Source organism: Pithys albifrons, chromosome 5, assembly GCF_047495875.1.
Source record: "Pithys albifrons albifrons isolate INPA30051 chromosome 5, PitAlb_v1, whole genome shotgun sequence".
Lineage (NCBI taxonomy): Eukaryota > Metazoa > Chordata > Aves > Passeriformes > Thamnophilidae > Pithys > Pithys albifrons.
The window spans coordinates 11,321,814-11,348,498 of NC_092462.1; the positions used below are offsets into that span (position 1 = coordinate 11,321,814).

Below are 26,685 nucleotides of genomic sequence, written 5' to 3' on the forward strand. Positions count from 1 at the left end.
GGGAAGGATGCCTTGGGTGTATGACATGTTAACTTCAAGTGTTGAAGTTTTGCATGCAGAGGTTTCTTTCCCAAGGCTGATGTCGTCATCAGATCTGAGTGGATCGCCACGAATATGGGGCAATGCTCAGCTCTGTAAAATATTGACTGTCAGAATTCAAGCTGATAAAGCACAGAACTTTCTGTTGCAAGTTTCTGGCTTCATTCTGTGCAGCTGGACCACCTTAACTGAAAACTCAACAAACAATCAGATTAAGCCAGACAAATTTCAGTATGGCAGAAGTGGAGATGATTGAAAACAAGGGCTGAAGGGCAAGGAGCAGTAGTGGGAATGTGGTGGAAGTGCCAGGCAGCCTGATAACATCAGCACTGCCTTTCCCTGCTGTGCACATCCAGAGCTATGCACAGTACTGCATGTGTTTTATATGCATATGTATTCAGTACATGTGTATTCTGTTGTAAAGATCTCTGGTTCTTTCCATTTCCTGTTGTTTATCAGGCCTTCAAAACGGTGACACTGGAAAAACACCCCTGTGTGAATCTTTAAGCCTGTAGGCAGAGATGCACATTGGCATTCTTCTGAAATTTAAATCTGAATACAGGGAATTCTCAGCCCTCCAGTGAGTTGTGAGATGCTTATTGAGTGAGTGGGAATGAGTAGTGTATTTCAGAGCCTGATCACTATTCCGTTTATACCCCAAGAGACTGAATTTTTGTCTCAAAATGCAATTATTTATTTATAACACTGGAGGTTTTGCCTGTTGTTTGCGTGTAAACAAATTGTACTTTACAATTAAAAAGAGAATAAAAGTAATTGAAATGAAGCAAAATTAAGAAAGCTGTAATTGTTCTTCCTGAAGTAATATTTGTAATACACCTATGCTGCAAAGGGACATATAAATAGAAACACTGTTAGTAAATTAGTATGTGGCAGTGATATACTCTGATCTGTGTTCAAAAGGGAACAAAACTAAAAGCAGATTATTATTTTTTTGTTTTACTTACAGGGAAGCACATTATTATTTTCTTATTTTACTTACAGGGTATTGCACGGGGGTCTTCAAATAAAAAAAATGTGTGAAAATATATATGGTTAAATATACGGCATTGGCTTTTAGGCTTCATGCTATAGAGAAAAGCTTTTAAAATATGTTTTCCCCTTTTTTGACCACTGCAGTTCAGTGGATTTCATTTTTTTCATTGCTTCTTATAATCACTGTGTAAATACAGGAAGGGTTACCTTTATGAAACTTTCACTCAGTTTAATAATTACTTTTTATAAAAGCCAAATCTAATCTTGTCATTCTTACTTTTTGGGTGGTTTTCCGTGTTTTCTAGAATCCTGTTCTAGACAACCTGCTGTAATCAGAAAGCAGTTATTGTTGTGATTGGAAAGAAAGATACTTCTGAGATTTTTATGGAATCACATGACAGCAGCATATCTGTTTAAAGAAAAACATCGAGCATTTTGCAGTTTTTATTGACAGCCTCAAGCTTTAACTGTACTGTATATTGGAATTATTTGGATTCCTGGTGAAGAATTCCCAGGCTTTTTTCTGAGTTTGTAAATTAAATTTTCTTCTTAAACCCATGGAGAGATGTTTTGACCATTTTTAAAAACTTAAAGCACTCTTGAGATTATCCCCATCTGAAAATTCAGACCTGAATCAAAGACCTGAAAATTCATCTAGTACCCGACATGTAGTTTAATAATTCTAACCTTGATAAAAGTCACAACTTTTTATCCATCTTTTCAGAGTGATTCTTAGTCTCCCTTGCTGTCATGCTGCAGTCCTGGCTGGTTTTCTGTTTTGTTTTGTTTCTTTCTGTGCTGGTGGTGGTGATAGTGGGGAGATGGCAGGAAAGAGCTTGGGCAGCTTCATGTGTGCATCAGGTTCTCACAGATAAATATGAATTTTTCAATGTAATACATCCTGAGTGCAAATTTAAGGGCTATTCTCACAAAAAACATACTTTGATAAATTTTATAGGAAGTAGATATAAAAAAGTAAAATAAAGAAAAAGAGACTTTGGTGTCTGGGGGATCGTAATTTGAAATGTCCTCGTAATAAGTACCAGCCTGCTGCCTACTAAGCAGGTGGCACAAAGGAAAAACAAACCCAACCCAAAATTGTCATCTGGGGTGGCAGTTTGCTGTTTAAGGGCAGACCTCAATTAGCACTTAGTTTCTTGAGCTCTCCCTGACATCTGAAAACTTACATCCACTGTCTTGTTAATGGGAAGTGATTGGTGCCATACATTTGCTTGGTGAATTGACAGAGACTGTTAATATTATTGACAGAGCTGATTTTGTCAATTAGAAGAAACTCGGCAGAAGAGGAGGAAAATAGGAAATATGCATTGCAGTGTGTTTTAATCAGGTTGTATAATAAAGACTGGGGTGGTCCCGTGGTGTAATGGTGAGCACTCCGGACTCTGGATCACAAGGTCATGAGTTCGAGTCTCAGTGGGGACCATCCCCTGGCAGTTCAATGCCTCTCTGCCATCCGATCCCATCAGAACTCGGATGCTCAGCAGGGTCAGCCCTGGGTAGTACAGGGTGCTGTAGACAGTCCTGAGGACTTCACTGTCACTGTCCAAGCTTGCTCGGCCGTGGCAGATGGACCTCGGGACTGAAACGGTGGGGCCAGTTCTGCGCACGCTGTGCCTTCACCTAAAAAATCCACTGCACAGGCTCGAAGGGCACACCCCCACCTGGGGAAAGTCCTTCCCAAATCTTCGTTCGTGAAGTTTGGCCATACATAATAAAGACCAGCCACTGCTGATAGTAGCCACAGGGCTTGGAGATGTGGGGGTTTTTTGTAGGGTACAATAGTTAAGTCTTTGTGGGGAGGAGTCTCAAGCTGTAAAGATGCTTGAACATTAAGGTTTTTGGGTGTTAGTAGTAAAAAAATAATGCTGTTATTCATTTGTCATAGCTATCAAGCATCTCTTAGGCTTATCATAACCGTAAGTCAGAGTTTGTGTTTTGAAACTAAAATCACTGATAAGTAAAAGTAAAATTACTCTAAAAATGCTTCTAGTTTTTAGACTAGTGATAGGAATAGAAAGCAATGCATCTAGAATTACTTTAAGCTTGACTACTTAAAGCATTCCTTTCTTTACAAGTGGCCAGCAGTGGGTTTATTACAGGTATTTTTTAATCTCTTGCCTTGTTTCCTAGAGGACTTCTGTTAAGAAAGTTTCCTTAGATAGGGCAGTTTGAATGTCTTTTATGACTTGGTCTGTGTTTTCCATTCTCTATAAATCAGCCTATATAAGCATTGATGGTGGCAGTGAGTTGTGAAGCTGAAATTTCTGTTAGCAGGTGTCACTTTGACAGCAGCAGTTTCCTCCCAGCCCACATGGGAAGGCATTCCTGTGAGTTATAGAGCACTCAGTGGCAGATCGATGGGAGCCGGCTGTAAGGCAGCCTTTTCCAGAGGCTGATGGAAAGGTACCGCTGGAGCATTGGATGGCTGTCCAAAGCCATTCCGTGCTAGGCAACAGTGGATGTGTGTGTTAAATGACACTCATTTGTCTCCAAGTAAGCTTATCAAAGTAGGCAAATAGAACTACTTTTTTTCTCAGCTTTTTCCCCATTTTGCTCTTTCTGGAAAATAAGAGGAGGGTGAAAAAAAATATGGAAAGGAGAGAATAGAAATTTCCCACCTTTATTATAGAGCCTCATTGTAAGGTCTGAGTGAAAATGTAGTCAACATGTTAGAACTCTAAAATAAAAAACATGATGGGTTTTAAGCATAATCTTCCAAGACACCAAAGTAACATGATTTCCCCACGTGAAGTTACAAGAGTGACCTGAGAACAGTGTGTGTAATACATTGGCAGGACTGTTGTGTTTATCCCTGTGGAGTGGCAGTCTTTTGACCACATGGATGATCAAGGAAGCTCTACAATGGCCTCCTTGTGACCCTGTCAATGGTTAGGTTTGCTGTGATGTAGGTGCACACCTGCTGTTTGTGTTAATGACTCCTGTATGTGCATAGCACAAAGGAGATGCATCAGATACAGCCAAACTCTGAGTCATTCTTCACTTCAATTTATTAGCAATGAATTATTCTAGCAGGTGGTAAGCCCTGGTGGGGACTGTGTGAGTTCACACTTTTTTTGTACATTCTCTTGTTTCCTAACTGTATCTTAAATGTAAAATAAGATAGTATAATTTACATACTCGCTGCACTGAAATGCGAAATTCTGAGGTTGCCTTGTATGCTGGTAAAATGGGATTTATCTTCTGTACTGGTGATACTTTGTCCTCCACGTGCTGGTATAATAAATTAAATAAAAATCAAATGTTTTTTAATAGAATTGTAATGGCTCTAAAATTAATTCTTTAAGCAAGGGGGGGAAATAATGTATATTTTTTGCATGAAATTGTTGTCATAAATTTTCAAAGAGCCATATAAGCACAGTATAGCAATTATATAATTTTTCCTCTCTGCAGTGTTAAAAAACCCAATCTGTAAGTTATATCGATTCCCTACTTCTGACAACAAGTGGATGCGGATCCGGGAACAGATGGCCGAGACCACCCTATCCTTCCATGTTCCTAAAGAACTAATCAATCTGCACATAAAGGAGGATATGAGAAGGTAAGGAAGAAGAAAAGCAATAATGGTAAATTTAGGGTTTTTGAGTTGGAATTATGCAAGTGATGAGCTAAAAATAATAATTTTTAGTATGAAATGAGTAAAACATAGTGATCTTTCTGGCTGCTAAAAACTTACAGCTGTAACTGAACAACAGAATTGATTGCTCAGAATTTTTAGGACTACAGTGACCTCATAAGTTCTGAGCCATGAACTCTGCTGGACTATGGTCATGACTTTGAATCTGTGAAGGTCAACATTTGGTTAACAATGTAAATATTCTGAAGAGTGAACATTTTATGAAGAATCAGCACACAACCAGGGTGTGAGAAACGTTGTAGTGTGTTTAGCACTTCATGTCTGGGTAGTGCTAATACCACAGACAAACATTATGCAAGCAATGGAAAAGGACAAGTCTGTAGTTAATAAAGGAGCGATGAGAATAAAAATCACATTCCCCTTGCTAATGTAAATCACTTGGCTTGGGAAAAGGATACCAGAGTAATATACATATGAAATCTTAATTCATATTTGGCCTTGTAACCAGGAGGGACATCCAAGAAACACTACAAAATGTATGGCCTGGGAAAAAGGGAGGATAGGGAACACAAGTGTCCCAAACCCCTTTGTATGCCCAAATTCCCACTGCAGTGACTAAAATGACAGCTTGTCCTTCAATTCTTGTAAGCTGTGCTGATGAAGTTGTGGAAAATTCCCATTATTTCATGCTGTCCAGGGCTTCCCTCAGTGCCTTCTTTTTCCAGGGATAGTGGATAATGTAGAAGGCAGCATTACCTCTTTCCCCATGAAAGTTGCCTTTCCCACAGATCTGGTCTTGTGAATTGGAGATTTGTGAGGTGGTGCTGCATCCCAGAGCCATCTTGTGCACTTTCAGGGAATTCCTTCCATCAGAGGGTGTTGCCTGTTGCGGTTTACAGGGGTTGTTTGTCCTGCAATATGGAGCTGCTTTGCTTTTGTAGTCACCCCATCTATTGCTTCTGGCTTATCTTTTTATGCCAATAGAACAGCATAGGGGAGACCAGAATCTTGATTTTTATAAAGTCAGTGGACTGATACATAGTTATGCATGGTAATGATAGGTTATAAAAATCCTATGACTTGTTATAATACCTTATTTTATTAATTTAATACTGTGTTTAGGCATTTATGGGCTCATCTTGTTTGAGAATACTTATGTGAAGGGGTTTTTTTTAAGTAAGCAATAAAAATAGATTATGCTGACTTGCACAGTTCAGGCACTTCCCAGATTTTCATTTGCCCCATGGGTAAATGCTTTTTAAATGTTAGAGGACTACTTTAACCATTTTACTGCATTATTCTTTCCAAAGGCATAATACAAGTAATAACCCTTGCTGTTATTTCATATTACAGAACTCACCTGTTTGTATAAACCCATAGTAAAGAATCACCATAGTGGTTTGATTTTTTTTCTCCCCATGATTATTCAATACTCATCAAAATAAAAATAGGGAAATAGAGGCATCTGTGTCATCCATCATCATATGAGCATGTAGGTTGGAGTTCCAGCTTTGCTTTTCTGGACTTTGCTTTTTGAAATAATTGCAAAGATGTGTGTTCTTGTGGAGTCCTTGCATAGGAGGATGTTATTATGTTAGTTACTAACTCACACAAAACTTACACTGGGCTATTTCCAGGATGTTCTCTTCTGAAGTATTCTTCTCTGTGTCTTTTTTCCCCAGTTAGCATAAAAGAATTTTTGTCTCAGAGGCCACTTATCATCCTCAACCTATTTCATTTTATTCCTGTTGTGGCTTCAGTATAGTCAAGTCTAAAACAATTACCTTTAAAAAATATGCAAGTAAGTGTTAATCCCATTCAGTATTGCATTTTAAATTGTAGTTTAAATTCCTTTTCTCCTAGCTCTTAAGATTGTTTATCTCTTGATAAAACTGCAGTGTTCATCATTAACCCAATAATTTCATTTACCAACATGACATTCTGAAATATGTAACCACTAAGGATCTTTAACTTTGGTTTTCAGCATGAAATAGTGTTTTTAAAGAATTGCATGCATTAAAGATTTTATCATTCAAACCTCCCTGGAAAGAAGTTTTATTAGAGTAATTTTTATTGTTCTAATAAGGATCAAACCATTATTAAATTATTTCTGTTTCTTCTTTGAGATGTTCCATTGAGTCCTTTCTCCTGTTTTTAATATTTCTCTGCACAAATTTTGTCCAGATATTTCACATGGCTCATGCAGGATTAGCCAAGTAGTTCTTTGAATATAATGATTATAAAGAAGGCTTAGTTTACAATAATTGTTCAGAAAGCTGGTTGACCTGTATAATTGGAGCTTGGAGTTGTGGATGTAACTGGTGCAACTGGATCAGCACAGCAAGAGAACTGGGAGACTGTAGCAGAAGCTGCAGCACATCTTTCAGATTTGCCTCTAAAGCTCTTTTGAGTCCTTTGAAACCAAACTCAGGGAATTGGCTGAAAGGAAATTCCACCTATACTTGAATTTGGCCCATGACATTTGTGATCACAACTCATAAAATTCAAGGATAAATTACTGGGCTTGAACCCTCTCTGCAGAGTACAAAGCATACTCAAGCATTTCTCCTGCATCAGGAATGACTGTCTTGTCCTATCACTGATGGCCTTTTTTGTGCAAATCTGTACTGTCTGTTTGTTTTTTCAGTTCTTCCATGTAATATTTTAGAATGATGACAAGGTTCAGACTGTCTGAAAGATGTATGTTTTTCTACTTCCTTTTATAACACAACTTCTGTAGAGAAGTGTTGCCCTGGGCAGAAATGTCATGTGTTGGGAGTAGGCTTTGATTTTTCCAGACCTTTGCATGTTAGTTTTTGACTTGTTTTTGAGCAGTTTTTATTGCAAACCCATTGTATTGGTAGGAGGTAATAGCATTAAATAAAAGTGATTTTGGGTCAACTTACCATGACTTTTGAAGCTGTTTGAACCAACCACATTGACAGGCACTGTTAATACACCTACCCACTTAAGGACTTTCAAAACATTACTTCTACTAAGTAGCTTGCAAGAATGTTCATAGAAATAATCTTTTCAACAGTTAAAAAATTCCCAAACTTGCCAGTAAAATTCAAATACATGCACATGGAGTGTTTATCTCACTGTGCATCAAAAAGGATGTGAAACGTTTCTCCTCTTACTCTCTACCAGTTACTGCATAGAGGGATATAAAGCTATGAACATAAATATAACTTGAATTTTTTAAGTAGTGTTTAGACAATCTCTTTCTTTAAACAAGATCAATTTAAAAATAATTTATTTGTAAAATAAAGGACAAAATATTCCAATATACAAACACTGCATAGTTCTCGGCTGTCTCGATTTCTTTGTTCACAACTAATTTTGGAAGAGATGTCCTCTGAACGCCTAAGAGGAGTTTCCATGTGTGACTTCATGAGGTAAAATCCTGCTGGATTTGACTTTTTTCTTGGGTGTTTGAAGTTGTAGTGCATTGGAATGGAGTAACATCACCAGATTTGGTTTGTGAGAGCTCCCTCTGCATAACATTGCCTATAATTCTGCAGTGCTGAAAGCTCTGAAATGTTCTATTACATTCTATAATGAGTCTGCCCTCTAACAGAGAGTATTTTGCAAAATCCACACAGGCTTTAGGACTCCAGAGAAATCATTCTGTCCCAGTCAGCAATGGCCCTGAGATTTCCAGAACTTGTATTTGTGCACAGCATGCCCTGGTCTTAAAGTACATACTGAGAAAATTACAGGACTTGTAGGTCTTATTAGAGCCTCCCACAATATAGGAAAAACAATGCAAATTGAAGCAAAAATCAGTCTTTCTCTCAAGATTGTAGTTATTTTAACACACTCAAATTCTGTCATCATAAAAAGCATTGAAAGACTTCGAACTTACCACCACTTATCTGTGTTTCTAATGGCACTAACCTGAGTGTGGTTCTGTCAGTTCATGTCAATAAAGGCATTAGGGTGAGGAAAAAGCTTTGTACAGTTCTATGATGTTGCTCATGTCATAGAGATCCTCACTGTGTATTTTGAATGAGGAACTCTGATTAATAATTTGTGGGGTAAAAAAAATTTCAGTTAGTAGTGTGATGAATCTTGCCACAAACATGATTGCAAGAGGAAAGAAGGAAATAAAAACTGTGCAATAAAAAGGTTTTGCTTATATCATGGAACTGAAACAACATTGACTTAAGCTGATTCCAGTGTTTTCTGATGAAACTGTAAGAACAAAAAAACCAACCAAACAAGAAAAAACCTCTAAAACAATTCTTTACAGCACTGCTAGCTACTTAAATAAAATTTAGGTTTAACATGTAAATTCTAGAGATGCCATTCTGAGTATTACTGACTTCTGCAATCGTCTGATACAGGAGAATTATCCTCTGCTGTTAAATCCAAATCATAGAAATAACCTCAAATGGTCATGCTGTTGGAAGATGTTGAGTCTTTCAGAGATAAATCCAGGTAATAACTTATCCAAGGAAGGGAAAGAGTTTGGAAAGGAAAGAGTTGTAAGGCAGGAAGGAGGAAGTGGTTTTAATTTAGCTTATGTATCATCTACATTTTTGGACAATACAAAGGGGATGGTGGTGAATAGAAATGAAAAAGAAACTTTACAACTCCAGGTCTTAGCAACAATATAAAATATTATCAAGCCTTTGCAAATTCCCATCTATTCTCCATGTATAGACAGAGAAACATGCTTTAAAATACTTTTTAATGAGTTTGTTGGCTCGGCTTTTTTGGAATGAGTAGTTTGCTCATGTGGGTTTGATGGGATATTTTGTGGTTTGATTTGGGGGGGGTTGTACATTTGGGGTTTCTTTTGATTGTTGTTTTGTTTAGTTGTTTTTAAATCTTTAGTGTATGCAAAAGGTAAGCACAACCTACATTTTAGTTTTTAGTTGCCTGTCAGGTCAGGCTTACTAAAACCTGGAAGAGTTTGGGGAAATTCTGTAAGAAGACAAACATGGCAACTGTTTTCAAGAGTTTCTAAATGAAAACTATTAGAAAAGAAAGAAAAATATACTTTTATTCATTTTGTGGTAGCTTCCCCATAAAGGATTAAATTCTCCTTAGTAATTATTTGCCTGTTATGGAGGCAATATAGTGGAAAGGGTATGAGTCTCTTATTTCTGGAGAGAGCATTGCATTGCCTGTATAGGGTTTATTGTCTGTATATCACAGGACCATAACTTGTGGTAAAGAAAAATGAGAGTAATCTTATCTGCTTCTGTTCTACAAAAAGTAAAAATGAATTGGTTATCCATAAACATGTACCCTTTAAAGCAAACTTTGTTGGAAAAATAATTCCTGTGCTCCTTTCCATAGAAGGAAGCTTCTAAGCTTCCTTTACTTATGAGTGATTGAGTCATATCCCAAAGCTTATGTTGTATATTTACTCCAAAGCTCCTGTTTGATAAATATGCAGAATTTTGAGGCCTTTATTATATTAATAAAATTTTTGCAAATATAATCTGCAGAAATGTCTCATCTTTTGAATCCTGCTAAGCTCTTTCCTTCTGATGTTTTGTGAAAGTGGATTTCAGAAGCTAATTTTGCTGGGTGCAGGCAAAAATTACTTCATTATTTTGGTTTTGAATTTATCATGTTTGCTTCATTGGGAATTGCATTACTTGATTTTTGAAGTTGTATGTATAAAACATTGGTACTTGGTGTTCATGCAGCATTTTTGGTTTCTGTGCTTTTATCATATGTCCTCTTAATTATCTCCTTTTAATTCCTCCGATCTTTTCAACTTCATCTTTCAGTTTCTGTTGATTTGTGTTGTGTCCTCAATGATGCAAATGGCTATTTTTGCTGTTCCTTTTTCTGAGTCAGAGTAATCAGATTCAAGAAGAGTTCTTTGAGTGACTGCCCCCTTTTCAACCATCTTGCTCATCTGAACATCTTGCTGATGTTTTGCTTTATTTTGATTTATTGTCATTGACCACAGGTTTTCACTGTGCATTCCACAGTGTCTGGACTGTTGAAGCTGGTTGTAGATTTGCAAAAACAAGTTCATTGGAAATATTATTTTAGTATTGGGACTTCCTTCCAATTGCTTTGTAACATGATGCATATGGCTCATTCAAAGTAGTCCTTATAGAAATCAGTGGTTTATATTTTAGCAATGAATATGTTTCCTTTACAATTCTAAGCTGTTCCTGTATCCAAAGTGGTTAGCAAGTCTTTTTCTGTTACTATGGTCATTAAATTGCGTGGCACAAAGCAGGAGCAGTTCAAGTAGGAATGACAAACATGAGTCATACAGGAAATTCCTTGTGCCTCTTTCAGGTACCTTTAGTAGTTTACTCTAATCATGCACCTAAGGTGTTCTTAAAAATGAAAAAAAAAGCATGAGTTGGTAAATCAAAAGGCAGAATGTTAATCTGAGCACACAGTTCTCAACCACATTTTGATAATGGGCTGCTTTGAACATTTCCTTGGAACAAAAAAACTGTTTAATTGTTTAAAAAGAGTGTAATGGCACTGAGATTTAATTGCTAGTAATGTCAGAGATGTATGTGGTGAGGCAGCAGGAGCAGGGCCTCCCAAACCACCCTACTCATCAGTGTTACAGCCTGTGCAGGGTCTGCTCAAGTCTCCTAAAGGGCAAAGTGCCACAGATTGGAGCTGTGCAAATCAGTAAGTCATTCTGAGGAAAAAAAAATGTTGATTTGTAAGTAGGAGTTGGAAATGAAGTTTCACAACATTTCTGACAGTGCTGTGGGATCCTGAGGAGTCTCATAACTTATTGCAGAATTTTTCATCTCTTTAAAATTATTCTTGTGTTAGCAGCAATGGCCATTAATCTTTATCCTAACAACCAGCCTTGTGTGTACAAATAGATCAGGATCCAACGTTGAGTTTTTCTGCCATAGTGAAGGAAGGGTAACAGGTAGATTTTAGATTTTTTTTTTCTTTTAATGGGGACCTGCTTCCAAACATATTGAGAAGTGCTCAGTGAAAGCTGATATAATAAGTGTACTAAAGGGAAGAATGGATGTGAAAACCAGCATGTACCTAAGGCAGGCTTAATAATCAGCTAATTAGCTAATATTTGAGGTGGGAAATGAGAAGTGGGACAGACAGTTTTCAACCACATTCTGGTTAGATACAAATGGGGCAAAATTATACCAAGACCACCAAGGAACACAGAGAACTAATCAAGGCAGGAGCCAATGGAAGTTACCTTTGCTCCTGAGTGGTGTTTCCATTGTGCAGAGACAGAAAATACCATCCAGGAGACACTCTGAGGAGCTGAACAGCAAGACAGAGACAAACAGCTGTAGACAAAGCTTGGATTTTGTTCTGTAAGATGAGTTTAAGGAGATGCTGAGCACCAGATCTGTCATGGTGATGAGTGCAATTATCTGGAAAGTACTTTGAGAGACGATTTGGAGTATGGGAATAAGATGATAAATAGCTCTATTATAACAACACTGAGTTTGCGCTGAGCTACTTCTTGGTTGACTAGCTATTCAAAATTCCATGGCTACATTGAAAAGTTGAGTCATTAACTGATTTGCCTTCTGTAGAAGCAATATATGTTATAAATATTAATATTTTTACAGAATAACTGTTTGACACAATTACTAATTGAAGTGTGTTTTTAAAGTTATTCAATTAAGTAAGTTCTAATATAAGTATTATAGTGTTATTAAAACAGATAAAAAAATTCTAAGATTGTGGGTATTAGTATGACCTGTAAACTTCCAAATTTGAAAAATATTATGTTTCTTCCTCTATTCACTTTTGGAAGAGGCCTTTCATGTAATGATAATAAAACTTGGTACTATGGAATATTGTTAATGGAGCTTAGATATACAAAAGGTATTTCTTTTTCTTTCAGCTGTAACTCAGAACCATATTGAGTCAACAACGGCAGTGAAAAATAATACAAAAATCACAAGACATATATACTGTGTAAATCCTATGTCTTCTATAATTCCATTAGGAAAAAAATACAGATATAAAGTGTATAACAAGGCTATCTTTTGAAGAGTAGTGTCTATGCCATATAATCCTGTTATCTCATTGTTTTGATTTTACTGCATATTTAAATGAAAATAAATTCAGAAAGGTCGTATATAAAATTTCCAGGCTACATATGCTCTGGATTGCTGTAAAGCTGTCCTCTTACTTTCAACATTGCAGATAAAATGTGTCTTCTGTTGTGACACAGTAGTAGCTAAAGTTTTACTTCAGTGATGCATATATATTTCTGAGATGAACCAATGCAAGGCTTGTTGACAATGTTGAGAGCAGGATTTGACAGTTCTCAAAAACATGTTCAAGTTAGTATTGTGGGATTTGAGTTTTCCCTTCCCAGTACTGTTGGTGCCAATGGAGTTAACTCATTGTCAGCTGGTTAAACAAATTTTTGGGTTTGGGTGGATATTTTAGTCTGAGAAAAATGGTTTCTATTCCTGCTGTTGTTTGTCTCGAGCCCAGCAGGTTCAGGGGGGACTTAGATAGAGGTGGGGATACAGTTCTTAGGTAAAATACTGTATTCCCATGGAGAAGGAGCGGTAAAGTTTTGGAGGTCAGTCAGGTCCAAACATTGTTGCTAAAACTATTAAATAAGGCAACATAAATAAGAGCCAAAATAGCTTCACTGCAAATTAAAAAAATTGTATAACCTGACAGATTTTTACAAGCTTTTCTTAGGAGGAAGCCCTGAGGTTTTCATTTAATGGGATGCCTCATGTTAAGCTGCTAAAAACTTGTAACGAAAGTGGTCATTGAAAATGGTGGGTTTATCCTTTTACTGCAGATAATTCTTTTGCTACAACATTGCCAGTTTGTATCAATGGAGGAAAGCTGAGTTGGTTCCTCTTCTGTTCTTCAAGTTGAATGACATAGAAAACAAGTAATAATACGTCATTAGTAAATTCTCAATGAGTTCATGTATATTTGTTTCCATTTTAATACTTTCAAGGACATGTATAGACAAAATGCCTTAATTCTGCCTCCAGTGCAATCTGTGTGGGTTTGGTTGTTGTGTTAACCAGGAGCAGATTTAGGCCTCTTTAGCTTATTCCAGTGCTGTTCATACTACAGCAAGGCTAATAATGATGGTCTAAACACCACTGGTTGGCTTTGCTGTTTAAGACATGATTTTAAGGCTTTTTGACTAATGGTCAGACCTGCTGGGATAAGTGTAGCTCTGTGTTCCTGTGCTGAAGGCTCATTGGTCTTTTGCTCCCTCTTACTGCCTTCTCTCCCTTTGATTTTACTTTTTCCTCAGTAATTTTTCTGTGTGCAAGAGCTGTCCTCTCAAAGTCTTTTTGGAGGCTTCCAAGAACTGCAGTGAAGGAGTCTTCTTGAGGTTTCAAGGAAAATGAGGAAAACTGATTGCGTTGCAAAAATCTTGTACTGAACAATTCCAAGTGTTTGAAGACTCAAGATCTTTCACTTTGTTTCCATAAAAGCAGGTCCCCCGAAGTGGCTCTGGGATAAACTTACTTTGCAAGTGGGGAAACCAAGCAGAAAACCCAATGTACTGTGACTGTGCCTGTTTGTGCAGGAAATTAAACTGATCTCTATTTCACTCGTGCCAGCTCTCAAGAGTGTACAGGAAAACTGATAATTTACTAAAGGATTTCCTTTTGGATTTCCAGTGACCTGTTTGGTTGCCATAGCACTGCTGTTTTGACCTGGTGAAGCAGCTATAAGGCTGGAGATTAAGTTTTAGGGGACTGGTGGTGGTTTGGCTTCTGGTGTGTGTGTTTTGTTTTGCATGCTAAAGAAACTGGGGAGGGCTGGTGTGTTGGTTAAACTGACATATAGAAACCCTGTTAGAAACGTGTTTATGATGTGTATGAAAGCATCCAAAGAGTGGTGGATCAAAACAACTATGCTGCAAGTGTTGGAAAGGAAGCAAGCTTTGTATTCCTTACAATGGTGTTTAATATTTCTTCACAAAAAGTTAATTTCTGTGAACAAAGCTCTCTGGAGCCTGGAAGCCTTATTACCTTCAGGAGAGAAATTGTATTTCAGTTTGTAGGTTATTGCACTTATAGCAGATGAGTTTTGAACACAAATTACTGTATTAGTCACTGACATTCTTTATTGTGTAGTTGCAAAACAGAGCTGAAAAGCATTGTGAAAGTAAATTTTATTTCAATTAGGAAGGCCTTTCGATGTTTTCTAACAAACTTGCTTTGGCTTAATTTGGATTAACGTTAAAAGATTAATGAGTTAACTTAGTATACCTTCTCTTTTTGCCTTTTAATACAGGAATCAGGAACTTAAAGACCTGGGAGAACTTGCTCCTCACTGGGACAACATGCGCAAGAGTGTAATTGCTCACTGTGATCAGATGTTGAGCATGTACCAGGATACTCTGGCAGAGCTTGGCAAGCACACAGGTAGGAATCTGGGATTTTAGGAAAACAGCCTCTCTTCTGGAACACTTAAGTATTGTTAGTTATTAAATATTGCCATATTTAGCAGAAATAAAATACATAGAAATCATAGAGTCATATTAATGCTTTGGGTTGAAAGGGACCTTAAAGATCGTCTTGTTCCAAACGCCATGCCATGGACAGGACACCTTTCACTAGACCAGGTTACTGAAAGCCCCATCAAACCTGACTCTGAACACTTTCAGGGATGGGACACCCACAACCTCTCTCAGCAATCTGTGCCAGGGTCTCAGCACCCTCCCAGTAAGGAATTTGTTCGTAACATCCACTGTAAACCTGCCCTCTGGGGAGTGGTTGGAATCCATTCCCTCTTGTACAGTCACTACATGCTCTTGTAAATAGTCTTTCTGCGTTAGTCATGTAGGCTCTTTTCAGGTACTGGAAGGCCACAATTAGATCACCCCAAAGCCTTCACTCTTCCAGGCTAAACAAACCAAATTCTCTCAGCCTTTCCTCATAGCAGGGGTGCTCCATCCCTCTAATCATCTTGGTGGCTTTCTCTTGACTTGCTTCAACAGCTCAGTGTCCTTCCTGTGCTGGGGACCACGGAGCTGGATGCAGCACTGCAGGTGGGGTCTCTCCAGGGCAGAATCACATACCTTGACCTGCTGGCCATGTTTCTTTGGATGCAGCCCAGGATACACTTGGCTTTCTGAGCTGCAAGTGCACATTGCTGCCTCATGTCCAATTTCTCATCCCCCAGCACTCCCAGGTGCTTCTCCGCCCAGCTGCTTTTGATCTGTCCATCTCCAACCTGGCTTGATACCGAGGTTAGCCACAGCCCAGGTGTTGCACCTTGCTCTTGGTCTTACTAAACCTCCTGAGATTCCCATGCATATCCTTAGTGAGTGGTTGTCTTTGCCCACGTTGTGCCAGAAAAGCACAGAATTAATATGGGAGGGGGAATCTGTCCTCAGTCCAAAACCAGCAGTATGTGCTGCCTTGCTTTTTTTCATGTGGAGATGGTGGTCTTGCATTCTGATGTGCACTGAGTGCTGTTCCATTAATATCTGACAGAGAGTCCTGTGGTCAGGGTCTGTACTGTATCAGTGTCTACATGACAGTGCAAGTAGGCAGCATCCCGAGGCTGCATTCGGGGCAAATGCAGAAAAGACTGCTGGTCTTTGCTTCTTGTAGTATTTCTTGTTCAAAAAAAGAACAAGAAAAATCTGCAGAACAAATTATTCCTTCTTTTGAATTTCTTGGTTTGGTTTGAGGCTTTTTGAAGGTAAGTCATTCAAGCGACGTACATAATTCTTTTCTGTTTTGTACAACTACTGGAATTATTTCCTGAATGGCTCTGTATTTTGAACAAACAAAGTTTTCCATCTGTTTACAGTGTGCCTCTTCCTACCGGTGTGCTCTCCACCCTGCCCAGTTGATGAGATTTCTGTAACAAAATGGGCATATTTGTTGTGAATTACTAAGGAGGTGTTGTTGTTGTTGCTGTTTTCTTGCTGGTGTCAGATTTCTAACTTCAGTCCTCACAATGACCATCTCAGATACGTGTTTTGGATGACTGTTCTGCCATTATTGCTTGCTTATTCTGTTTTGTTCTGTTCTCTCCCCATTAGATGTTCCCAGTCTGGCCTTGCTCCCACAGTTTTGGGTGTGTAAGCACAGCAGTGCATGTCAGACATAAACACTGCAACCTGGAATATTGCTGAGAGAGACATTATGGTTATGAATATTGGTAAAATAGAGGGTGAAATGATGATAGCATCTTGTGAAATATCTGGGATATACTTATGAAGGATTTGCAGTAATTTTTTCATGACTTCTAGCTTACTACTTAATTTCAAAGCAATTGCTTTGTGTGTGTACTGAGAAATGGTGCAATCAGGTTTTAGTTTGTTATGCATCTAAAATACATAGAATATTTCTTCCTATGGTTAATTGGATGCATTTGGTTTTCTCATAAGGAATCTACTGCATTTGATAGGTGAGACACAAATAATTCTCTTTCGAAACTGACACTACAACTGTGCTTTTATCCTTTAGCCATCATTTTCTAATACAGGACTGAACATGGTATTTCCCATTTCAGATTGCTCTGGGATAGTGTTCTTGGCCACAGGAAAGGAGAAATCTTATTTAAGTGTGTGAAAATAAACCCCAGTCAGTCCTTAATCAAAGCATTTTGGAAGCAGTTGATCACCTGCTTAAATGTTTGTGTGTGGGGGGAAAAAAGCTCATCTGTTGCATGGATGTATAATTGCATTTTGTTTGCAAAAGTGTAATTTCTTATATTTTTGATTGTTTGCCATTATCAGAATATTCCAGTTCTGATTTTGGCAGACTACTGTCTGATCCAGTTTGACACTTCCTATGTTTGTTTTAACTAATAGATGTATTTTCAGTGCTTTGCTATTTACACTTTGAAAGCACTCCATCAAGTATCATAAGCAAGCCAATAAATACAGATTATGAAGGAATCAGTGTGATAAATATAACTTGTGGGAAAACATTGAAAGGACCTTTTGAGATTAAAAAATAATAGACAATGTAATCTGTCAAACAGAATTTTTACAAGACCTGTATTTTGCCAAGTGACTTTAAGAAAGGTTGGTAATGTTAAATGACCTTCATTTCCTGGGTCCTGAGAGAACTGCAAAGGACCTGGGAACCTGAGATTATTGAGGACAGAACCACCACATTTAAAAGAGAGCAGGGACATTTATCTGAAAACAAAACAAAGCAGTAAACAAAACAACCTAATAATTGTAGAGAAGGTGAGAAATAGCCAGGAGGCCAGCACTCAGGTACATGCTTAAATCCCATTTCTTCAACAACCCTTTTTCTCCCCCATTCTAAAGTGTTGGTAAAATACCTGTTTATATTTGGAAAGCCCCTGATCTTGTTTCTTGTGTAAAAATTTACCTGAACATTTCAGGACTTAATTTTAGAGACTGCAAAGTATTCTTATTTTAAGGAAAACATACCAGGAATCCATAAAAGCAACATTAAAAAAATCAGGTGAATCTAAACCAGAGATTTGGTAATATTGGGAGGGAGTAGAACTTTGAAACACTGTCTATTTCTTTTAGTTTGACCTGAAATGATGACCAAATGATCTCCCTCCTTCCCATTTATTTTTTTTCCATTTCAGTCATCAGACTGAAACATCTATTATTCATCCAGCCCTAGAAGGAGAAAAAGACAACTGAGGTTAAAGCAATTGAATACTGCTCTTGAGAACTGGACACTGTCCCTGCCTCTGCCACCAAGTTCCTATCTGGCATTAGGCAGGTCAGACTTGACAAGTGGTTAGTGTGTGCTGTTCTTTTTGGAAGCCTGGCAATAGGCACAAGCTGTTTTGCAGAAGTGCTCAGTACTTGTGGGTGTAATTCAGCTCAGTGGGAGCTGTTCTTCCAAAATGGAATGTGATACAGAATTATAAACATACTCTGCAGAATGAAAGCCTCCGTATCTCATATTGATGCATTGCTTCTTAAATGCTTGTTCTTTGACCTTAGGATGGGTGAAACTTTTATTCATCCGGTTAAAATTATTCTATAAATATTTGTAAAGCCCTTAGAAACTGTTGTTGCACATACAGTAGACGGGTTTGAGGAAAATAATAATCCTGGCTTTGTGTGAGGCTTTAGCAATATGTTTGAATCCAGATACTGAAGTAAAAGTTGGAAAAAAAATATTGAATCACTGCTTCTAAAGTGAGCAGCAAAGACACTAAACATTCAATGAACTGGGAAAAGCTGGTGTGTGATATGTTACTCAAGTCCATTTCACAGTTCCTCTTCTTTCTTGCATCTATATTCTGGTATCCCCAAACTTTGAAGAGTTTAATCTTGCAACAACAATAACTGTTTTAATAGAGAGAAAGTAGTTATTTTAGTATTTAACTACTGAAAAAAGTTGTATTTAAATACAACTTACCAAGTTAGTTAAAAACAGGCAGATTAGGTAGTTAGCAAGTTAGTTAGTCTGCAAGTTAGTTTTATAGTGTGGATGCTACTGGCAAAGTGGCAGATTCATGGGTCTCATACCTGAGCAAATGTGATAATTGATAGCAGGTGAATGTTTCCTCTACCACAGGTTTCTGGCACTGGATGGGAGGGATTACTTGCTGCTCAGGTCTTGCCTGAAAAGAGAAATAACAAGACTCAGCAAGGCTGCATGTGTTCTACTCCTGCTCAGGACAAAAGTATAAATCCTGAGAGCAGGCTCTTCTCTTCTCCCTGCTAGCCTTTTGCTGGTCCATTCTAATCTGCTGTCGTATTCTCCTCTTGGGCAGCCAGTGTCTCCTTGTCTCAGTTATCATTCCTTAAGCTTTGATCTTGGTCTCAGCTGAATTCTCACGAATAATCTGCCCCCTTTCTCTTTTCCTTCCTAATTACATGTGATCTCCTTGCCTGCACTGCTCTCATTTCTTTTCTGATAGTTCGAGTTCCCTTCAGCACTCCCCTAATTGTCCTTCTGTGCTTTGCAGGTGCAGGTGTCCCACTGCATCACCAATAACTCCTGGTTTCACTCTGCAGCCCCAGGGTTCCTGTCTAAGCTGAAACTTTGGCTCCTGTCAATTACTTTTCTTCCTATGTTTGCTCTTTATCTTTGTTAAATTTTTATTTTGAGTTACTAAGCTTAGGGAGCAGCCTAGGCATCCTTTTATATATATATTCTATATCAAAGATCTCCAGGTAAATTATGATTTCATACTGTCAGACTTTAATTATATTGCTTTATGTCACCACAGAGGTACCCATAGTCTCATGCATTTGAAATACACAGCCAGATTCATCTTTTTCTCTTTACCCAAAGCATTGTGCTTCTTGTAATACTGGCTTTTTAGAGAGAAAATTAAGTTATAGCTTTCCTTTAGATAGTTTGTGTTTCTTTATTTGAGCTTTCTAGGAAGAGTGCATAGCTCAGTCAATACCATACTTCTGTTTGAATTAAAAAATGTTCCTTGGCAAAGATGTAATGCCATCATTGCTCTGCACCCTTGTGTTTTTAGCATAGAATAAACATTAACTGTGACATTGTTTCCAGCAGACTGACTTCAGACAGCAGGAAGAAATATCTATCATCGAGAATAAAAAATTAGATTGTTCAGTGAATTAAAAGCTGGTTTGTTGCTTCCAGTAAGGATACATGCTGAGACTCTGTTAGTGAAGCATTCATCTCCTAATACACAATTACACATTAAAAGTAAATTAAAGGAGACTCCTAACATACAAGTATTGTCCTCGCATGAAAAAGGAGATGAAACATCTGTGTGCTTAAGATAATGATTCTTTAAACTTTTGTTTTTCAGGTTCTTCCTTCAAATCAAGCTGTAGCAAAGGAGAAAAAACCCTAGAATTCATCCCAATAAATCTTCATCTGCAAAGAATGCACGTGCATAGTCCTCGATTGAAAGGTAAAGTGTGTTCTGTGGAGAAATTCCCCAAGAATGACAAAGCAGTGTTTGAAATGCAGCTCAATTTCCAAGTCAGGGGCATGGCTTCCATTTTAGCCCTTTTTAGGTGTAATTACATATGCAGTTTCAGTGGTGACCATTAGGTTGACATGCTTTCAGGTGAAAATTAAAACCACAAGTGAACTGAAAGGTTTGCTCTATAGGGAGTTGAATCACAGTTAGTTTGAATTTTTCACTTCATGGTAGAATGCTGACAACAGTCTTGCTAAACTTTGGATGTGGGACATAAAAATGCTACAGATAAAAGACATGGAAAGTAATAGTGTGAAATTGTTGTGGGATTTTTTTTGAGATAAATTTATGTGCAATTTGGACTTACATGGATTTGGAAGAATGTTGTGGAAAAAAGAATATCCCAATGAATTTTAAAGAAAATTCTGAGGTTCATTTTGTGTTGTGTGTGTGTTTTGCCAATCAGTGAATTTTGGTACAGTACTAGCTTGTTTGTAAGATTCATGGAGTATGGCTTGATACCAAAGTTGGGTTGTATGACTAGGTTGTTGCTTGTGCTTTTTGTTTCTTTGGTAGCTGTTGTTTGGGGTTTTTTTAATGAAATCAAAATCAAATTTCCAAATTCATTATTTAAAAGTCTGAACTGCTATATGGGCTTAAAGCATTTGATTTTTCACTTTGTTTAATGGGCTCTATAAAGTTTCTATGTGTTGGGCGTTTTTTTGCCTTTTTTTTTTTTTTTTGTGTGTGTATGTATCTGGAATTTATCTGTTTTCCTGAAGGGCTTGATTTCATTTTCTAATTTCCTTCTCTTATGCCTGAGCACCTCTTTCTAAAACCAAGGTTTTTCAGTTTTGCCTGCTATATGGAAAATTTCTAGAGCAACTGAGTGTACTTATTTGAGGTCCCCACTTAGAGAGGAGAACACTTAGGGGAATCATGAGCTCAAGGAAGTGACCAGCTTGCTCATCCTCCACATTTCTCTACAAATTCCAAAACCTGCACCAAGACATCCTGCCACTCAGACTGATCAGAAGTCCTGAGACTGTGCTGAAATTTAGGAATCAAAGTTAAAGCTGTGCAAGGGGTTTCTCTGCCTCATCTTCTGAAGTCGCAAGTTTTGGATGCTGACTTCAGATATTGGAAAACTAAGGAGTGGTTAACTAAATTACTTTGATGTTCTTTTCTAAAAATAAATTCCAGGGATATTGTGCTCATATTGTTCCTATGACACTCCAAGCAAATAAGGGTATGCAGAATATATATTCACCGAAATGTATTGGTAACCTCTACATGGTTAAAAATCCTCTGTTGTAGCAGTGCAGAACTAATACTGTCATGATTCATGCTGCCACACTGCACAGTGTTCAGTAAGATTCATGTGCTACTTGGGCATCAGCTTCATTTTTCATTGTGATCCATAATGTCAGTGTGCTGTAAAAGGCAGTCTTAACTCCCTAGTTTTAAGGTGGCTTTTTTTTTTTGCCCCTCCTCGGTTTGCCACAAGAAAGAGTGATAGAGCACAACACAGTACATTTCCTCCTGGAGATTTCTGGGGTGAACTCAACAGCCTAGGTGATGTGAGTTGCATGTTTCCATTAAGGACAGTATTACTTCTAAATTTAATATATCCTATTTCTTAGGAAGCCATGATGGACCAGCACCACTGGTTTCTGAATCAGCTTATACAGTGCCACCCTCTGCATTTGCTCAGTGTTAAGTGAAAGCATCTCTACTGATATTGCTGAAAATACTGCAAACTTCTAATACCTCCTGGGAATGGGGATAATCTTCTGTAACGCCCTCTATGATTCTTTTTAATATGGAATTCTGTTGCTGCTGCTTGCATATAATTTTAGCAGCATCCTTGACAGATAAAAAATATACTGATACATACATATGGCCAAATCATAGCACAGTGAATAATTTTGTTACATTTGCTGCCAGTGTACAAACACAGAAATTACACTCTGTGAGGTTTTTGCCTTATTAATACACTCTGCATCTAAGCAGATTGTAAAACAGTAGGTACAAACAGTGATTATAGGAGTATTATACTGTGTGAGGCTGGTGTTCTTCCACTTCCAAATTGGAACACAGGGACTTCCAATTATCTGTTGGACACTGTATTGGTTCAATATTTTGTTATTTCTTTTACTGAACAACAATGCCTCCAAACATTTTAACAAGATGGGGATTTATAGTGACATAATGTGACAGCACAGATTTTCATTCAGTTAATGTTTTCAAGATAATTAGTTAACTCAAAAGCATTTTTAGGTTTGTCATGGTGGCCAAAAGGTTTATACTATGTCTTTTCAAGAAAACCTCTCTTGGAACAGAACACTGTATGTTTATTTACTGAATAAAAATATGTGGACTGAAATAGTCCACTTCCTTAATCACCCATAACGTTTACACTACTTAAGTTTGGAAAGTTAATTTCCTTCTTCAAAACCACTTTGCTTGGGGCACATGGTTAATCCATAATCAAAAAAGGTACAGAAAGAGATAAATTTAAAAATTGTCTTCCAAATTTGGAACTTTGTTTGAATTATAAAACTCTCCCTTAGTAATTTAACTAATGCTCACTATGTCTCGTATTAGATATGCACAGTTTGCACAGGTTTTAGCAATTGCTAAATCAGTCTGGAGTGGGCAGTACTTTGGCATCAAGTTGGTCTCTCTCATCTCATGCATTGTTTGGTGTATATCAAACAGTACCTGGAATATAAGGAGGAGACTGACAGGGGAGGGGGGAAATAAAACAAAGCATGTAAACATTTACAGAGGTGGCCATTAAGCAAGCTGATGAGCCATAAAGCTGTCATTAACCCTTACACTCTGAGATGTCTTCATTTTGGCAATGCAAGAGAGGTTTTAATCCCACATGTCATGTGTATACACTTTGATATGTCGTTTTGGGGTTTTTTGTATGTTCAATAACAGGTTGACTTTTACTGAGCTTTGATTTGAGTTGTTGATGGGTGCTGACATGGAAGAGAAAGTACCTGTCTGTTTAAACTTTCAGTAGGAATAGCTTTGAGAAAAAGGGTTTCCATATGGGATGACTGTATCCCTATCCTTTGATAAACATCACATTTTGCTCTGTTCATACTACAGGAGTTAAATTTATATCTTGGCATAGCTCTGCTGTTGTCCCTGTTTACACACTTGAGTGTTGTGTTCAGTTCTGGGCCCCTCAGTTCAGGAAAGAGATTGAGGGGCTGGAGCGGGTCCAGAGAAGAGCAACAAGGCTGGTGAAGGGACTGGAGCATAAGTCCTATGGGGAGAGGCTGAGAGAGCTGGGGTTGTTTAGCCTGGAGGAGAGGAGGCTCAGGGGAGACCTTCTCACTCTCTACAACTACCTGAAAGGAAGTTGTAGTCAGGTGAGGATTGGTCTCTTCTCTCAGGCAACCAACAGTAGGACAAAATGGCATGGGCTTAAGCTCTGCCAGGTGAGGTTTAGGTTGGATATCAGGAAGAAGTTCTTTACAGAGAGAGTGGTCAGGCACTGAAATGGTCTTCCCAGGGAGGTGGTGGATTCTCCAACCCTGGAGGTTTTTAAGGTGAGACTGGACATGGCACTGAGTGCCATGATCTGGTAATCAAAGTGGGGTTGGATTAAGGATTGGACTTGATGATCTCGGAGGTCTTTTCCAACCCAACTGATTCTATGATTCTATATATTGTGTGCTTGTTTTAAATAAATTCAGTGAACTGAAATGAGTTTTATTTTGCATCTGGCCAGCATGAGACACTGATTGCCTCCTGTGAAGGCAAGCAGGTTTGTTTCAAATTCAAGATTGAGCTGTGCTTGATGGTATGACACAGCTCCTATGGCTTTCTGCTGCATTTGAGGCTCTGCCTTCACTGCAGAGGGATGTCAGCAGTGGCTGCTTTTGCAGTGGGTGATACTGTGAGTTACTGGGGCACTTCTGTCCCAGTGTACTGATGCTGACCCTGCACGTCCTTCACAAGGAGCTGCACTGATGTGTGAGTGGAGCATGTCACAAGCCATTCCATCCAAGCCTCACAGCACTCTGCACTGTACTGTGCTCTGCAAAGTGGCACAGAGATTGTGCCCATCATCAGAGCCATAGATGTTTCCTCCTCCTCCTTTGCCATCCTCACTCTTCTGTGCTCCCTTGCAGGAGGTGGGTGCTCAGCTGTGCTGGGTGTGTTTGTGCCTCAAACAGCTGCTCTGTGACCATACTGAGAAGAGGCCACAGGCTTAATGAAAGGGGGGTGAATCCCCCCTCCAAAGTAACTATAAACAGGGTCACTGTTTATTTAAAACAGAGCCAGAACCAGGGGTTAGACTTGTAAATATTTACCCATAGTTTCTGTAAACATATTCAGAACCCATTATTCAGTTAACTTTATGAGTTCATCTCTTATTTTGGTTTCAAGCCACTATTGTTTTAAGCAGAAGAACTACTTATTGTCAAGTACTGATGGAGCTCTAATAGCCCAAGATTATGTATTATGGATAAATCTCTATTAAGACTTGCAAGCATGGGCTATTTAAGAATCTTGAAGCTCACCTTAGGCTAATGAAATTATGTCACTTCTCCTTTTAAGTGGAAATTGAAGAGTCACCAATTCATTAGAGTTCAAATCAATTTGAGCAAATACATTCTGAGATTCAGCTCTGGAAGTAAAGCATAGTTCATTAACTGAATCATTTGTACAGTGTTCTTGCTTCTAGGGATATTTATCATCAGAATGCAAGAAAAGTTCTATTTTAAGAGAGGACTAGATTTTAATTTACATAGCAAGCTTCCTTGATGAATAAAACAGTTCACAAAAAATGTCCTTTCATGTTTCCTTTAGAACTACATTGTAAGAATGAGGCATTCTGAACTGTAATTTTATACCTGCACTAAGCTTGGGTACAAAACAAGTATTGCTTAGTGCAAATGTAAATTTAAACTTTGAAGAAATAATTATTGTGGTTTGGAATGTGATTAAATCTTCATGTCTGCACTGACAATCAATGACAGGCTCTTTTTAAAAAGGTTTCATCTCTGGTTCTGTAAGCATATATCCACACAAAAATTTCATCCCATATCTCATAAGACATCAGGTATATACAGACAGCAACAACACCTTTGTTGTCTCAGCAAGAATTTCAGCAACATAGTTTATTTCCTATTCTGGTAGCTTTTCATCTGAAAACTACTGACTTAGTGTTCATAAATATATATAAAAAGTAAGTGTATGTCATAGAGTGGGTCTCTTCAATTTAGCAATAAACAGCATTATATCTGAAAGTCCATTAGCATTATATCTAAACCAGTCCAAAGTAGAAAAGTAGAGATTTTTACTAGTCTAATTGACTTCTCTGGGACTGCAGTGAATTCATTGTCACTTTAAGTCTTTAAATCAAGATCAGATGCCTTCACTCAACCAGGAGACGTGCGCTTGATGCAGGAATCATTAGTTCTAATTCTGTAGTTTCTATTATTCGAAGAGTCAGACTATTCCATCATAATGCTCTCTTTTGACTCTAAAGTGCTTGAATCTGTGCATCTCAACATGACTACAAGTTAAATAACGAAAGGGGTAATAAAGTGAAATACACAAAGGCCCAATTTCCTTGGCAGCTTTGTAAACTGCAGAGCTGGAATATTGTTCTACACTGCGGTGTCTAATTTAGATGGAGCCATAAATCAGATGAACTTTCTCAGGTGTGCAGGTGGCTGTATGGAAAGATTGATTAGCTCTTGGGCCTCCTAGAGACACGGATTATCAATTATTCCTTGCATATAATCTAGACTTCTTGTCCCCACGTTTTGTAGAGTAGATGTCATAGTGTTCCCGTGCCTTGGGAATATGCACGTTCAAATCTCTGTGTCTGCTCCCGTTCCAGATGCTCTGTATGACGTCATCACTGTGGGAGCCCCGGCAGCGCATTTCCAAGGATTTAAGAATGGTGGGCTCCGCAAACTGCTGAGTAAATTTGAGGCAGAAAGAAGAAAGTAAGTATTCTTTCAAGCAGCAAGGAAAATATCTTTAATGTTGCATTAAAATGTTATGAGCTCACTGAAAACCAAAACAATTTACCCTGCTCAGTGCATGGAAGATTGAAATCTAGTAGGATTGGCCATTGCATTTGTAAAGTATTTTCTTTATCATCCCCGCTTTGCAAGACTACAAAATTGAAGCACAGTCTACTTTTAGTGCAAAGATTTCTTTTGAATAAAGGAAATTACCTCAAGCAGCACCAG

At 38.0% G+C, this 26,685-nt stretch overlaps 1 protein-coding gene across 1 annotated transcript in view; it reads left to right on the top strand.

The window, feature by feature from the left end:
- INPP4B (inositol polyphosphate-4-phosphatase type II B) overlaps positions 1-26,685 on the top strand; it is a 269,367-nt gene that overhangs the window by 156,492 nt on the left and 86,190 nt on the right. The window contains exons 10-13 of the mRNA XM_071555695.1: positions 4,465-4,612; positions 14,873-15,003; positions 20,336-20,440; positions 26,328-26,436. Coding sequence (XP_071411796.1) covers positions 4,465-4,612; positions 14,873-15,003; positions 20,336-20,440; positions 26,328-26,436 — 493 coding nt within the window. The remainder of the gene's footprint in view (positions 1-4,464; positions 4,613-14,872; positions 15,004-20,335; positions 20,441-26,327; positions 26,437-26,685) is intronic.